Raw genomic sequence first — 15636 nt, 5'->3', positions numbered from 1 at the left:
CGACACTCGGGAGCCGCTGCGGGGGGGCCTCTTTTTTGGGAGGCGCCGACCGGGGCAGGCTTCGCCGCCCCCAGGGAAGCGGCGGCCGCGTTCCTCCGGGGTGCGCCGGGGCCCGAGAGCCGCGCTCGGCGCGGGCCGCGCGGGGTGGGGCAGCCAGAGCGCAGGCCCCCGAGCCCCGGCGGGCGCCCCCGGGCCCCCGCGCGCGCCCCGGCCTCCGGGAGACTGGCGCATGCCACGGAGCGCCCCTCGGGCCGCCGCCGCTCCTGCCCGGGCCCCTGCTGCTGCTGCTGTCGCCTGCGCCTGCTGCCCCAACTCGGCGCCCGACTTCTTCATGGTGTGCGGAGGTCATGTTCGCTCCTTAGCCGGCAAACGACTTTTCTCCTTGCCTCCTCGCCCCGCATGTTCAGGACCAAACGATCTGCGCTCGTCCGGCGTCTCTGGAGGAGCCGTGCGCCCGGCGGCGAGGACGAGGAGGAGGGCGCGGGGGGAGGCGGAGGAGGAGGCGAGCTGCGGGGAGAAGGGGCGACGGACGGCCGGGCGCATGGGGCCGGTGGCGGCGGCGCGGGCAGGGCTGGCTGCTGCCTGGGCAAGGCGGTCAGAGGTGCCAAAGGTCACCACCATCCCCACCCCCCAGCCACGGGCGCCGGCGCGGCCGGGGGCGCCGAGGCGGATCTGAAGGCGCTCACGCACTCGGTGCTCAAGAAACTGAAGGAACGGCAGTTGGAGCTGCTGCTCCAGGCCGTGGAGTCCCGCGGCGGTACGCGCACCGCGTGCCTCCTGCTGCCCGGTCGCCTGGACTGCAGGCTGGGCCTGGGGGCGCCCGCCGGCTCGCAGCCCGCGCAGCCGCCCTCGTCCTACTCGCTCCCCCTCCTGCTGTGCAAAGTGTTCAGGTGGCCGGATCTCAGGCATTCCTCGGAAGTCAAGAGGCTGTGTTGCTGTGAATCTTACGGGAAGATCAACCCCGAGCTGGTGTGCTGCAACCCCCATCACCTTAGCCGACTCTGCGAACTAGGTAAGAAGTTATTCTGCGCCCACCCTCTTGCCTCCTCCCCCTGGCGCGCAAGTGGTAGAAGAACCCCCACTCTCCCGGGCTGTGTGTGTCTGTGTGTGCAGCCGCCACCTCTCCGGAGGGGGGGGGGGGCGTGTACATCCCCTCCTGGGAAGAGCCTTTAGGGACAAAAGTAGAGAAAGGACAAGGGGAATCTGCAAGGGCATTCCCTGGGGGTTCCCTTCCAGTTTTTTCTCCTCTGCTGCCCCGAGGTGGGCTGTGGGCACAGCTTGTGCACGCACTCCACAGACACGCGGCTCAAAATTTAAATGCCTTCATTTCCACAGCAGCTAGGCGGTGCAGAGAGAAGTGGGGGGTCACGCCTCCCCTGCACCCGGAAAAGCACTGAGGTGTGTGGCCGAGTTGGATTCGGGCCAGGCCCGCCGAGGAAGGTTGGGAGAAGCGAGTTGTAGAGGCTGGAAAGTCTCTGCTCCTTTAGTAAATAAGGACAGTCAGGTCGGGATACTCCCCGGCCCCGCAGCTCTGGGGTCTTGGGGCAAAGAAGGTTAGGATGGGAGGCAGGACGGGATACCCGCTCTCAAGCCAGCCAGCCAGGATGGAAAAGAGCAAGCGATCAGAAGTTGGGTGTCCCCAACTTTTTCCTTTCTTTCAGTAAAGCACACAGTGGACTATAGGATGGTCTGCCCCCAGCGCCTCTGTGCCTTTGCTGCCCTTTTATTGCGCCAGGGCCTGGGCTTCACCTCTGAGACCCCAGCCTCCCTGTCTTTTTCCTCCCAGCCTCCTCTGTTGCTTCCCGTTTCTCCACGTCTCTGTGCACAGCGGGGGATGTACCTCGGGCGCCCACAGATCCTCCCAAGTTCACCAGCGCACTTGGGGCGCGTCTCCCGGGTGGGCTGGGAATGGGGATCCCCGAGTTTCTGCGCGGGCGTGCAGCGGTGCGGCGGGAGGGGGGCGGGCGGGGTGAATTGCACCCCTGGGGGGCGGGGGCGGGGAGGGGGCTTTGTCGCTCCCCGCCCCGTGAACTGTGAAGTGCGCGGCCCGAGCCGGTGATTTCCAGCCGGGCCGGCGGAGCGCGGCGGCGGCGGCGGCGGCGGCGGCGGCGGCGGCTGCAGACGTGGAGGAGCTGAGCGCCGAGGCTGGCGCCAGGCGGCCTCTTTTGTTTATCTGACAGCTAAATATCAAGGCAATCACCGCCTCGCGGCCCTGCCTCCAACCCCCACAGCTAAGACAAACAGTTGGGCTAAAAGAATGTCTCTGTTATCATAAGTTTCTATCTCTCTTTCTCATGGCTCGGCCTTTATTTTCTCTTACTTTTTTAATTCCAGAGTCTCCCCCTCCTCCTTACTCCAGATACCCGATGGATTTTCTCAAACCAACTGGTGAGTAGATGATTTTAAAAATACCCTTCCTATCTCAAGTTAGAAATGGAGCCTCTAGAACGCGGATTTTTATGTCTAGGCAGCGGCTTTGGGGAGGCGCTGGGCTTGCCCCGAGGTGGTTCTGGGTTTCCTCTGTTGGAAATTTGGTGGATTTTTCTGTTTTTGTTGTGGCTGGAGTGGGTGTGTGTGTGTGTGTGTGTGTGTGTGTGTGTGTGTGTGTGTAGATCTATCTATCTACTATGATTTTCTTTTTTGCAAAGATGTTTTTGTTCCTGTTTTGTGTATTTTCACTCTGTAACCAAATTGGCTCAGCTTTAACATGTGGAATTTGATCCACGAAGAAGTGTCTCGAGAGCCAAATAGGACAGGTTGATGGGAGAATTCGGAGAGTTTTGTGAGGGCCAGAAGAATCCGTGAGAAGAGTGGATAATTTGATGACAGAGGGAAGCCCGTTTCAAAGGTGCAGAGCAGGTCTTGGTTTGAAGTAGGAGCTTAGAAAATCCGAGAAGTAAAGGCAACAGCGTCCTGCTGGGTGTTCTGTGCTTCTGACACCTGCTAGTCAGCTCTGGCCCGCGTTTTCTCAGAATTCGAGCTCGAGACCATGCAGGTTTTTAGCATAACTCTGCCTGCCTGTTGCTTTGTCCCTAGATGGCCCAGGGCCAGAGCAAAAGCCCATTTGAGACTGGCACCAGCCCTGTTGCGGTTGTCTGTATTCAGCTTCTAGCTGGCAGTGCAGGGGCTCATCCTGTGGAGGTAACAGTGCCACGGGGCACAGGGGTCAGCAGAACGGGGCTTTGGGAGTGCCTCCAGGGATGGGCCCCACTGTCCCAGAGCGCCTTCTTAAAGCAGCGGGAGATGCCCTAGCTGAGGAGTACGGATTGTTAACCTCGGTCTTCAGGCCTGTATACTGATGCCTGAAAAATGCAACCCTTGTGACATCTTTCTTTTGCCAAGGTTCTGGGAGAAGGAGAAGTGAAGGGTTGGGCCCCATTTCTGTCTTGGAATTCACAAGTCCTTCCGCCTCATGAGTTTTGGCTGTTGGGCCTTTCCCCCCACTAATTAAAAGTTTTGCTGGGGCGTTGTCATAAATTAAATACTTTAATGAACGGTGTAACCAAAGCCCATGTTCTGCAGCCAGCCCCCCCGGGACTCCGCCGCTCCCTGAAGTCGGGAGGCGTTGCTGCCTGCCCGGTGCCTGTCTAATAAGTGGCCTGCAAAGCATGTGATATTTTGCTTTCGATTTACAAAACACCAGATAAATGGTCATTAATGAGGAGATAACCGGCTCTCTGTATCTGTAACAAACGTTAACTGAAATTCCCAAGCTCTGTTTTCTCAAAGAATGTAACTTGACTGGGCTTTTGGCATCAGGACCCAGAATTCTTTCATGAGGTTTGCTCTGTAAGGGGCCATCCCCGCCTGCCCCGTTTTTGTTTCTCCTTCTGTAGCCTTCCAATCTGGAGGGATTCCTTGCAAGAGAGAAAGACCAGTCACCTTGGCCCCAGGAGTAAAGATTGCTAGGGGTGAATAAATGCTCCCAGAAACCTCCTAAAACTGTAGAACAGAAGGGCCACAATTCTCCCGGGTTTCCTGCAGAGATATCAGGATAAATCTGTTCGCAGCATTCAGGCGGTCCTTCTGCCAGGCCAGGACCTCATTTGCAGTGAGTGGAGTGATATATTTATTCATTAGCAAGTGTTGACATTAGGTAGCAAAATGTGTGTAAACAGAGAAGCCACAAAGACAGGAATGTGCCATTTCCAAGGGGGAGAAAAAGTTTTCCAGATCAGCCAATAGGAAGTGATTAACCTGCCAATCGGAAACTCAAACAGCTGGTTACTCACCCAAAACGTTTTGTTCGAAACAAAACAAGAAAGGGAATGAAGAAAGGCCCTGTCGTGGGTGAAGGACGTGAGGTGGTACAGGCCATGCCCCTGTGGAAGGAACTGTCCCGACTTGCTGGAGGGCAGCCAGGTCTGGGAACCGTGGGGCTAGGGACAGGTCCGGGGCCGGTTTTGCCGGCTGCTGTGGCCAGGGCCAGGGCCGTTGAGGTCACACACACAGATGGGATGCTGCCCCCGCTTTTCGTCTTCACCTTGTACATGGGAGGAGAGTACTTGGCTGGGAAATTCAGATCAGCTGCTTGCTTTCTTGAGCGTGTGAGCCCCAGGTTGAAGTTTTGGTCTGGGGTGACTAGGTGAGAACCAGGAGCCAGGTTTTACAATGGACAGCTGTGAAAGTCTTAACTGGCTACACAACGAAGGGAAAAGGGAATCCCTTCTGTGAAGTCTCCAGCTTGGGAAGAGGCGGTGGGAAGGGACCTGGGGAAGGGACCTGGGTGCTAGGCGGACCCAAACCAGTAGGATCTTCCGGGAAGGGTTAGACATACCTGAACCAAAGGGCAAGGTGGCTGTGACTTGTGACTATCTGAAGTCAAGAAGGCTCCTTCCTCTCCCGCAAGGGATAGGAACATGCTGTTCGAAAGTAGAACTTACGTTGTGGGGGGCGGGGGGGGATGCTGAGGGGTTGCTGTGTGGGCCCTGCTCCCCGTGTCCTCTGCATCTGGTGGTGTGCAAGACTTCCCAGAATGGCTGGAGTTGAGGATGTTGCTGGGGACACTGTATTTGCTTAGGCCAGGGTCTCAGGTGACCAGCACCCATTTGGTAGATCCAGCCTCCAAAGGGTAGTTGAGAAGTCTGGGATCTAGGCCTGCTTTTACCTCTTAACTCACCGTCTCCTGATTTTTCTGGGCCTCTGTAAATCTAGTTGATCAAAGAGTTAAGAGTTAGATGATTCATTCATTTGCTCATTTATTGGTTCGTTCATTCATTCTACAGGCCTAATGATGTGCCTGCCTGAAAATGTGGATGATTCCCATGCAGTGGATTGTGCTCTAACCAGGGTTCATGGGAGCTGTGGATTGGGGGGCAGAGCTGGGACATTGAGCGTGTGGTTGGGGGAGCGGGGCTGGGGCTCCTTGGGCCCCGGTGGCTCTTGGGAAGCTCAGAACTGTGTTGACGAGAATATCTGAGCTCTCCTGGAACCATTCTCTTGGTGAGAGGAATAGAATCCCCAGCCCCTTCACCTTGTGTTCCTTGTACAGCTCATTCCTTGGCTGGTCCCCAGGCTTGCGTCTTCAAGGACTGTCTTTTTCTCCCAGAGAACCCAGCACTTACTGGGTGCTTGGTAATGTTTAACGGTGGATAAGAGCCAGGAATGGGCTAGAGCCTAGAGTGTGTGCATCCTGGGCCCTGGAGAGCTGGGGACACAGGCAGAGGCTGAGACACTGGCTTTGGACCTCTGTCTCTGGGTGAGGGCTGGGGGTGTGGCCTCTTGGACCTTTACGAGCCCTGCAGTAGCTTGAGGAGGCCAGTCTGGATGCTGAGGCCGTCTGGGCCTAACTACCTGCAGGGAAGAGTGAGGACTTGGGCCCCTGGGGAGGGAGAGCTGTGGGATGGGCTGGATGAGCGCTCAACTCTTGCTCACGGCCCAGCTCACTGGGTGGCCCCCTGGGCTAGTCAGTGACGCCTCAGTTTACCAAGGTGCGGGTCCAACAGGTATACTTTAATACTTCACAGAGGTGGCGGGGAGGCCTAATTAATGTTTGTAAATCCCTCTTGAGATCAAAGGCTCTGCAGAAGGGCAGAGCACCATTTCATAAAAACGCTTGTGGTTGCCGGAGCTGGCTTACCTTTGATCTGAGACAGGCTGACACCTTGAATGTGGTCCCAGCTCTGCCCTGAGATGCCAGGCTCTTCCTTTGAAACCCACTTTGCCCCTGGGATTCAGCCAGCCAAAGCCGGAGGAAGGCAGGGGGCAGTGGCCGTGGATACGTCCTCCTGTTTAATGTGGGGGTGTCTTCCGCTTGTGGGTAGGTAAAACCTATCTCTCGAACATGGTGAAGGCCATCCAAGCAGTTTAAAAAGTGCAGGGTATACACCATTTAACAAGCAGCTTCCATTTTCTGCTCCCCTATTGTTTTCCATGTGATTAAGTGTCTCCTGTAAAACTGTATATTCCTGTTAGGAATTACACTTTATCCTGATAAAATGAGATTACGCACACAGTCTTTTCTCTCTTGCTCTGCATATGGCCCCCACTCCTCCCCTCTGCCCCCCCCCCTCCTCCCCTCACGCCCCTGTTGAGAATTCTTGAAAAGTTGTTCTTCCAGCCTGAGAGAGAATTCGGGAGACGGAAGGTTCTGGGATTAGAGAGAGAATCTCAGAGTTGGAGGGGTAGGCAGCAGAAATCCAGACGTGGTTTGGGGGCCCTGGGTAGGCCATGCTCAGTCCCTCCCCCCCCCCCCCCCTTTTATTGGGGAATGAAGGCTGCTGCTGGGCTACTAATAAAGGACTCCAAATGGGCTTACTTGCCTCCGGGCTTCTCTTTCCATTGGCTTCCTGTTTGCTGGCGTGGCCAAGTGGTTCCAATGGGAAACTGGTAGAACACACCCCAGGTTCATCCTGCTGGTGACCTGGGGTGGTTGGGGGACGGGAATTGAACCATCTAACCCAGTGTGCTTGCGGTGGAGCCGCGAAGCCCCTTTCCGGAGCCTGCCTCTCACTGTGGCCCTCAGTTTGGCCTTGGCAGTGATGCATGATGAGCTTTCAGGGTCTTGTGTACTTTTGTTTCATGGGGCTAATTAGTTGTGTTTCGTGGGCATTAGGTTTTGGTTTAATTGCTCGGAGGGAGGTTGTGGAGTCTGTTTCTCAGCTAGAATTGTCATTAGCCTCGTTAGCGTTTAGGTCACCGTGCTAAGCACCTGAGGGTGACAGAGACATTGAAGAGAAGCTTATAGGCTGGTTAGGGCTTACAGGATCTGAAGGTAAAAGATGAGCAAAGTCGGCAGAAGGGAATTCCAAGTGCTGGATGCCAGAAAAATTTTATAGGAACCAAGGGCAAGGGAGCCTTGCAGGTCTGGGGCTGCCCCGGGAAGGTTTCCAGAGAGGAGTTTGGACCAGGCCTAGAAGGAGGTAGAACATTTCCCCTTCAGCTGGGAGCCTTGTTCTCGGTCCTGATGTGCCGGTGGCTTTATACAGATGTGCACATGAGTAAGATTCATTGGGTTCTTTTTATTTTATTTTAATTCAAAAATTTTTTTCATGTTTATTTATTTTGAGAGGGAGACAGAGCACCAGCAGGGAAGGGGCAGAGAGAGGGGGAGAGAGACAGACAGACAGACAGAGACAGAGAGAGAGAATCCCAAGCAGGCTCTGTGCTGCCAGGGCAGAGCCTGACACCGGGATCGATCCCATCAACCTCGAGATCACGACCTGAGCCGAGATCTAATGCCGGACGCGTAACCGGCCGAGTCACCCAAGTGCCCACCATGGGGTTGTCCTTGAGATTTGTATGCCTCATTATACTTCTGATACATTAGTTAAAAGAGGAAAAAGTCCCTTCAGCCCAAGGGCAGTCTTGAGAAAGTCCTGAAGAACTGGGAAGTCTAACAAGATGAGGGAGACACTGGTCTATGGGAGTGGCAGAGAGGCCTCTGGATCTACAGGAAGGCTTCACCTTGGGGGTTGAGAGCAGAGCCCAGGCTTCCTTTGACCTTGGGAACTACCTGGTTTCCTCAATGGGGGACTTGCAATAAAAGAGAAATTCCAGCCAGTCTGCGATCGAGCCTGACTTGACTAATGATTAACTGGCTGCCCAGAGCCCAGACCGGTGACAAGGTGCTGTGGTCTGTCTTCTGATGGGCAGCGAAGCCTGAGCAGACCATTAATAATCAGCGTCGCGGTGGGGAGTCAGCTGTTTGGAATGTGTGGTTTCTCTTTAATGCTGTTTAGAATGTGCTTAAAAATTAATCTTGGTGTTTTTATTTATTTGTTTGTGTATTTATTTCTCTCCTTTTCACATCCACAGCAGACTGTCCAGATGCTGTGCCTTCCTCCGCTGAAACAGGGGGAACGAATTATCTGGCCCCTGGGGGGCTTTCAGGTGAGACATTTTCTCTTATTTCCCTGGCAGTTTCAAGACCTCTTGAAATGACTGGAGACGAGAGGAATCGGGGTGGCCTTCTGCCACCCCAGCTGGTCTGGAATTAATTCTCACTTTTATGTGCTTGAACTGGATGCATCCGTGGCGACTCTGGCCCTTGAGCTCGCCATTCTGCAGTCCCTTACGCATCAGGACCCTGGGCCTGCTCTGTTGAGGACGTGGGGGCCAGCCGGGGACTGGCATGATGCTGTGTTTCATGGTTATTGTTAAAGCAGCTACTGGCTCTGGGGGCTTCCGCTCGGTGACTTTGGCATTAGTTCATGGGTTTAAGCTTAAGCTCTTTCTTGCACTTGCCCTTAGTGCATGGAGTGTCTTGGAAGGGGATCGATCCACCTTTTGGGAACCCGTTGAAGACAGATCCCAGGCGTAGGGTGGGAGTTCAACGCAGATGTCCTTGATGCTTCTGTGCAGGTTTTAATTCCCGGTCTAGCTTTAGTGCAGGATTCTGTAGCGCGTATCCGGAGACGGGAGCCACAGGATGGAAGCACTGAGGACAGTAGAGACTTGGCAGTGCTACCCGGGAGGGAAGGTCTGGAATGCCAGTGCTGGAGGGCTATGGGAACGAGGGAGGTAGCCTGAGCATCACTGCCCCTGAGGGGCATGAGAAGAGAGTCATAAACTTGTAGGAGCTCATTAGCAACGTAAGTAGGAAGCATTTTCCTCTTTTTCAAAAGACATCCTATTTCTACCTGATTTTCCCACCCAGTGTGCCGTCTCTGGATTTTCCAAGAGCCAGCTAAAGCAAGAGGGAGAGTCACCCGGTTGCGGGGGGGGGGTCGGGGTAGGGGAGAAATTCCAGGGTTCCGTGCATTTGTCGTTGCTTGCCTCTGGGACGTTGGCAGAGGAGCATGACGGCTCAGATGGAACCGTCTGGGGGGGGCTGCTGTGGTGTGCCCTCTTTTGTGAGGTGACCTCTTATTGGCTGGATGCTGCCTCTAAGGCCATGGTCATGCTCATCCTGGCCAGCCCCTCCCAGGCTCTCCTGTCCAGGAACGGAGCTTGCTGAGGACGCCTTTAGGAAGACCCTTGTTTGTTTTTATTTCAGGGCAATATATACTCTTGACTTATCTGCCGCAGAGGGTATTGTTTACACAAAGCTCCTAATGAGAAGTGGGCAGGAAGAAGAGGGACCCGGGGAGGGGCGGGGGACCGCGGCGGTGGAGGAGGGAGAACATGCTGGAACGGGTGAACTGCGTCTTTTCTGCTTTCTAAGGCTGAGAAAGTTCCTGAAAGAAAGAAGGCCAAGAAGAGGAGAGGGTCTGGGCAAAACAACACATTCAGGATGTTGTTCGATGGGTTTATTTTTTAAATCCTGAGTGTGCAGGGAGGAGCCCCAGCCCTTTTGAACCACTTGAAATAAGCAAGGGAAGTGGTAGCTTTTGAAAGGGGGCTTTTCGGAAGGGTTGTCTTATTGATAACATCTCGTCTGTCTTGTCTGCTGGAGGAAATGACGACACCAAGCCGAGCATCTCCTTCCTCGGCCCCGTGCAGCCCTATCTGAGTTAGGTGGGCTTTCTGTTCCCAAAGCCATTCCAGTCCTAGAAAGAAACCGGGACGGGGCGGGGGGGGTGGGGGGAGGTGAGTAAAACAATTATTAACTGCTCTCCCCGCCCCCCCAAGGTAATTGCAACCATTTAGATTACTGAGGCGCTGCTTGGGAGGAGGAGTGGTTGTCTCTGAAGGGATCGAATGGTTTAACAAAACTGCAAAAGAGAAAAAGACCAGGGGGCCTCCACATGAAAGAGCATTTGTTTTGAATTTTAGCTCTTAATTTACTAATTCCCAAGGCTTCAAAGTTTGAGCTCTTTCTTCTTTCCGTTCGGAGTTGGAACAGCTTATTAATAATGTGCTGTGGGGGGAAATTGAAGGAACTTGAGTTTTGGGTTGGCGCCCAGTGGTTTGGGGGGTGTCAGGGGAGGCGATGGGCACAGAGAAACCCAGGGCTACACCCTTTGTGGCGAGAGTGCCCCCGAAAAGATGGTTTAATGGCCCGGGTCCAGGACGAGGGTTTTGCAGATGGAGAGAGCCCAGACCTCGTCCTTCCCAAGTTGATCTTTCCATGGGGGGGTTGGCTTGGGTGTGTCCACCTTGGAGGGTGAGGCTGGTGGGGGCTGTGGAGACGTAGCCGAGTGGGACAGGGCTGCGTGGGGGAAGGGGTTAGCAGAGGCTGGAAGGTGGGAGCCTGCTTCAGGAAGGGGGGGGCACTGGGCATCAAGGTGGGGAGCGGTGAACGCGCCCACAAGGATTTGCCCCCTCCTCCCCCTTGAAATAACCTCTCTGAGTGTCTCTTTCACAGGCCCTGTGTGCTGTTTTCCTTCCTGTCCTGCCCTGGCTGAGAGCGGGCTTAATGAATGGGGCTCAGTTTAGGGTGGGAGGAAGGTCGGGAGCGGGAGCCAGGGCTTGATTCTCTTGGCAAGGGAAGAAGGGAAAGAAAAAACAGCCAAATGTGAAAATGTGGTGCCTCGGAGGTGGGGGTGGGGGTGTGCTCAAAGGCATTCCCCTCCTGAACTGCCGGGGTGACTCCAAGGCTGGCCCTTCCCTCTCGTGCGAGGAAGGGGAGTGGGCGGGTGGGAGCCCTGGGAGCAGGCCCGCTGGCTGCACTTGAAGTTCCAGCCTTGCAGCTTGGGTCTGGCCGGGGAGGCGACAGGCCCAGGCCTCCGGGACTTGCAGGGAAACATACCCCACCCCTGCAAGTTTCCTCAGTCTGGGAAAAACGGCACATTTTTAGAAGGCTGTGACTCGGTTCCAGGAGATTGTACTTTCATTTCTGACAGCCGGCTCTCTGAGACAGATGGATTGCTTGGTGCATGGTTTTGTGTGTGCGTGTGTGCGCACGCGTGTGCTGCAGACGTACAGATAGCCGATCCCGTGCACAGAACACACGAGCAGGCAGGTGCCCGCAGGCAGGCTGTGGGATGGGCCAAGGGGTAGGCGGACGGCAGGGTATGCACTCTGGGGGTCGGGGGTGGAGTGTTGGTGCATTGGGTCCGAACTGGGATCTGGCAGCGCTTAGTTAAGCTCTGGGCGGACAGTGCCTTTTCAAAGGCGGGCATCTCCAGAATAAGCCCTTGCTGCTGGAGTGTCTTTGTCCTGGCCCAGGAAGACCCACCTTTGGAGAGGTCTGCTGTTGAGGGGAAGCTTCTTCGTTCGGCTCAGTGGTGGTGGAAGCGGGAAGGATTTGCTCCCGGAGCTTTCACCGTCTCCCTGGTGATCAAAAGCATGTGCTAGAAGCCGCCATGTTTGCAGCCTCCATCTGGAGTCCCCGGTGGGGCTCTCTCGTTTAGCTCGTCTGCTGTCCTGGTTTGGGCCGGATGGAGGAGCACCGTCTCGCCTGCAGATTCCGGGTTCAGCCGTAGACCCATCCTTCAGCCTCCTCCTGTATATATTAATGTCTGGAGCTGGCTGGGCCTCCGCCGTCAGCGCTTCCTTGGGTTGGGACGCGGATTGGAGGCCAACACTTTGTACCTCTTTAAACTTCAAGAGAGACGCCACCGTGGATTTCAAGGAAGGAGCTGGGAGGCAGTGGTGACATAGGTACTGACGTGTCTCGCGGGGCTTGTTGGGGGGAGTTGAGGGAGCCCCAGCTCTTGGCTGCGTAGAGTCACGCTTATTGGAGAGACGCCGTCCCACCAGCCTAAGGGAGGCCAACTCCTTTGCAGCCTCTCCTTTGTTTAGCTCCTGGTTGCCACTTCTGGGTGACGGGAGGTCAGCGGCCACTCCTGGAACTTGTCTCTTCCTTCTCTTTGGTCCCTGCAGGCGTCTTGGATTGCCTCAGAGAGACAAGAGTCTTCAAAAGTATCTGTCTAATCAGAAAATGTGGTTCCGGCTCCGTCCAAGTAGTAAATTTAGGCTCAAAGCAAGGAGCTTAGGAAAGTTTGCTTCATCTTGTTCATCAGATACCTGTGAACAAGTCCTTATTGTCTGGCTTGGAGTGGCGATGGGACACTGGGAATTTGGGACCCGGGTGGCTGTTGCCGTGTTTTTGTGTCTCCTTCCTCTGCCTGGGAACGAGCAGCTGGTGGTTTTGCTGAGGTCTCTACTGTTTGGGGGAGTCAGATGGACCAGCACCTGTGACTGTGAGTGAGCTTCCTTACCTGCCCACTCCCTTACACCCCAGATCCAGACAGTCCGGATCTCTAGGGACTCAGCCCATATCTCCCTAAATGCCAGTGTAATGACTCGGGCCTCCGTCGGCTCACCTGCTGCACACCTACGCCCCAGTGAAGGACCGGTCCTGGACAGCAGCTCAGGTTTTTGCAATGCTCGAGGTCATGCTCCCGGCCCTGGATCAGGGCTCACTGATGAAACCCCCTTTGTCCTGGAAAGAATGAGGTAGTCAGGCAGGGGTTAAATGCAGGGAGACAGCATTTAAAGTCTCTGGAGCAAATCTGGGCTGCTCTCCTGGCCAGACTGGACGGGCTTCCGCCTCATGCATCCTGTCACTGAGGCAGAACAGGGCCTCCCAGCAAAGGGGCAGGGGGCCAGGTAAGGGCCGGGTTCTGTCCAGAGTCGCTTCTGGGTAAAGTCCAGCACATTAAATCTCACCGTTCGCCTTGGACCTTCCCTTAGCCGGGCTGTAGCCTGGTGGCCTTCTAGACCTATAGGACCTCGCTGGCAAGCTCCGAGCCAGTAGGGCAGTGAACAAGGAAGACATGCCAAAGTCATGCTCAAGTTTGACTTCCTCTGCATCTTTATTGTTGCTGTTACTACACCAAAATTTTGGTCCCGCCAGTGCTGTGATTGCCTTCGCTGCAGTGGCAACTTCAAAGCAGGTGCGAGCAACCCTGGCGAGAGAAAACAAGGCCCAGGGTGGGAGTGCCAGATAGATGTGCCTCCAACATCAGGAGACCCTGGGATCTTCTGAATCACAGTCCCCGCGGGTGGGGACCCAGGATCGGTATGTTTTGAAGCTCCCCGGGGTGAGGAACCCCTCATGGAAGGGGAAGGAGGGGTCTGTGTCCCCGTGGGGGATCTCTGGCGGCTTCTCTTGGTGGCCGGGCAGGTTTTTCTGTGATTCCCTGTCTGCTCCCGTAGTGAAGAATTTGAGCGCCTGGCTCAATGAGCCTCTTCTCAAATAAGATTTTTGCTGCATTGTAAGAACTTGACAAGGTGCATTAACTTTGCACCTTCCTCCAGTTGACTTTGCTGTTGTTAATGACCTTGTAAAGGCGACCCGTGGGACAGAGTTTCCTTTTGGGGTGATAACAGTGTTCTGGAACTAGATAGTGGTGATGGTTACACACAGCTCTGTGAATGCACTCAGTGTCACTAATGGTAAATTTTATGTTATGTGTATTTTACCACAGTTTTTAAAAGTAGTGACCTGTGGTGGCTTTTAAATATATTTTAGATAATCAAGAGCGGGGATTCCAGAGACTAAAAGTGGAGAGACTTGTGTTTGGTGCCTGGGATCCACCATTGACAGACAGTCGTGTTGCCACAGGACTTCTGAGGTCTCCTGGGTTGGGGGTGGGGGGGGCCCTTTGATGGGCTGGGAGCCTGTCTCTCTGACTCTTATTACCTGAAGAAGCAGGGAGAAGCGGGCGCATCTCTGTGTTGGTTTTTTTTTTTTTTTTTTTTTTGACCTTCCCTTTTCCATGCGGGTTGCAGAAATGAGAGGCAGGAAAGTTCCCTGTGGTTCTTTCCGAGCCTGACCTTTCTGCAGGGGAAGTGAGTGCACTTCTTCCCGCTCTGCCCCAGATGCCATTATCCCCTGGTCTACCCAGCCCGGTTCCCTGCACCCTCGCCAGCCCAGGGATTGGAGACCGAGGGTGACGCAGGTGCTGTCCCTCAAAGTCCCGGGCCTCCTGACCCCTTGCCCCTCCCCCGCGATCCAGACCCTTTCCCCGGCTCTACTCCCAAGGCCCCTGGTCCATGTGACCTCCCCACTGAGGTTATAGGGCTGCAGAGGTGGGCAGGTGACTTCCCCGGAGCCCTCCCTTTGCAGGAGACTCGTGAAAGGATCCTGTGCGCCGTGGCCGCTGGGAGGTCACCACTGGTCCTACCATCTTCCTCGCTCAGTATTGAATGGCTAGCCCAGAGGCTGGCTGTGTGCCTACTGTCACAGAGAGGCTTCCTCTCTGGGCTATTTTCAGCGGGAAGATATTATTAACTGCTGAGGCACAGTTCTCAATTTAGTGGCTAACACACCAAGAAAGCAACACTCACTTTGTCAGCGGCAGCTCTACGCAAACACGCCGGGCTGCTCCCAGCCCCTTCCCCGTCTCCCCGTGGGGTGTCCTTGGGGATCTGGGGCGGGGAAGCTACCATCGGAGATCCTGTGTGCCACCGAGAGATCGAACCGTTTTAATTGAGCCAATCGTTTAAAGGTGTAGGACGTGGTAGTGTTTATATCCTGAGGTGGGGAGATTCTGTGTTGGGAATGGGGACCCCAGATGGAAAAAGGAGCTTTCTGTGGAGTTGAGGACCGTCATTTAAAACAGAGTGATAACTTTCACCTTGTAAACGAACAGGAAATACTGGGAATAAGACAGGAAATTGCATCTTTCCTTCTATAAGAACTCCAGAAAAAAGTTGTTCATGAAAGGTAGCGGCTAAGATGAGGCCAGCCTTTTTTTTTTCCTTTTTTTTTTTTTGCGGGGGGGGGGGGAGTGGGTTTCTCCCCCCTTCTTCCTTTCCACTCCCACGAGAACTTTTAGGCCATTTTGTTTAAGAAAGAGGCTGTTTGAGAACTTTATGTTATTTTTATTATTTAAAAAAATATTTTACCAGAAGGGTCACCTTCAGTTGAAATGTTAACTGCAGCCTTATTTCCTGGTTCACTAAAGAATCTTTCATGATTTTTTTCAGCTTCCTTCCCCAAATGGTGAGGCCAAGCAGCTCTTGGCTGGAAGCGAATTTTGGTTTGGCTGCTCGAGGTCCTCGACACTGAGCCCCACCCAGGGTCATTAGCTCCGTTTTAACTTGCAAAAGAAAAAAAACCTCTTTTTGGTAGGGGGTGGGTAAGAATTCGTCCGTGCCCGCAGTGTTCCACCCCAGCGTTGCCTTCCCCTGACGCGGGTGCCTGGCCTGGGGCAGATTAGAAGTCAAGGCTGCCTCGAGGCCAGTCCTGTGTCCACCCCAGCAGCCCCCAGGAATTCCTTCCCTTCTGAGACTATCTGTTTCCTGGGTGCTAGTGAGGAGTGGAGGGAAACCGGCTTCAGAGTTCTCCTGGTACAGCTCTGCTCTGCCCTGGGGGGACTGCACCCAGTCACCCAGAAGCTTCCCCCAGAAAGAGGGCTTGCC

General features: G+C 54.8%; 1 protein-coding gene across 2 annotated transcripts in view; it reads left to right on the top strand.

Annotated features, from left to right (window-relative positions):
• The first annotated feature begins 399 nt into the window (after positions 1 to 399).
• SMAD7 (SMAD family member 7) overlaps positions 400 to 15636 on the top strand; it is a 29505-nt gene continuing 14268 nt past the window's right edge. Inside the window, exons 1-3 of one of the 2 annotated variants that reach the window (XM_023241980.2) lie at positions 400 to 1012; positions 2335 to 2388; positions 8260 to 8331. In XM_023241980.2, coding sequence (XP_023097748.1) covers positions 400 to 1012; positions 2335 to 2388; positions 8260 to 8331 — 739 coding nt within the window. Of the gene's footprint in view, positions 1013 to 2334; positions 2389 to 8256; positions 8332 to 15636 lie in introns of both variants that reach the window. The other variant, XM_023241979.2, reaches the window with a different exon arrangement.

This window comes from Felis catus, chromosome D3, assembly GCF_018350175.1.
Source record: "Felis catus isolate Fca126 chromosome D3, F.catus_Fca126_mat1.0, whole genome shotgun sequence".
NCBI classification, from domain to species: Eukaryota; Metazoa; Chordata; class Mammalia; order Carnivora; family Felidae; genus Felis; species Felis catus.
This window is presented reverse-complemented; position numbering and strand designations above follow the sequence as displayed.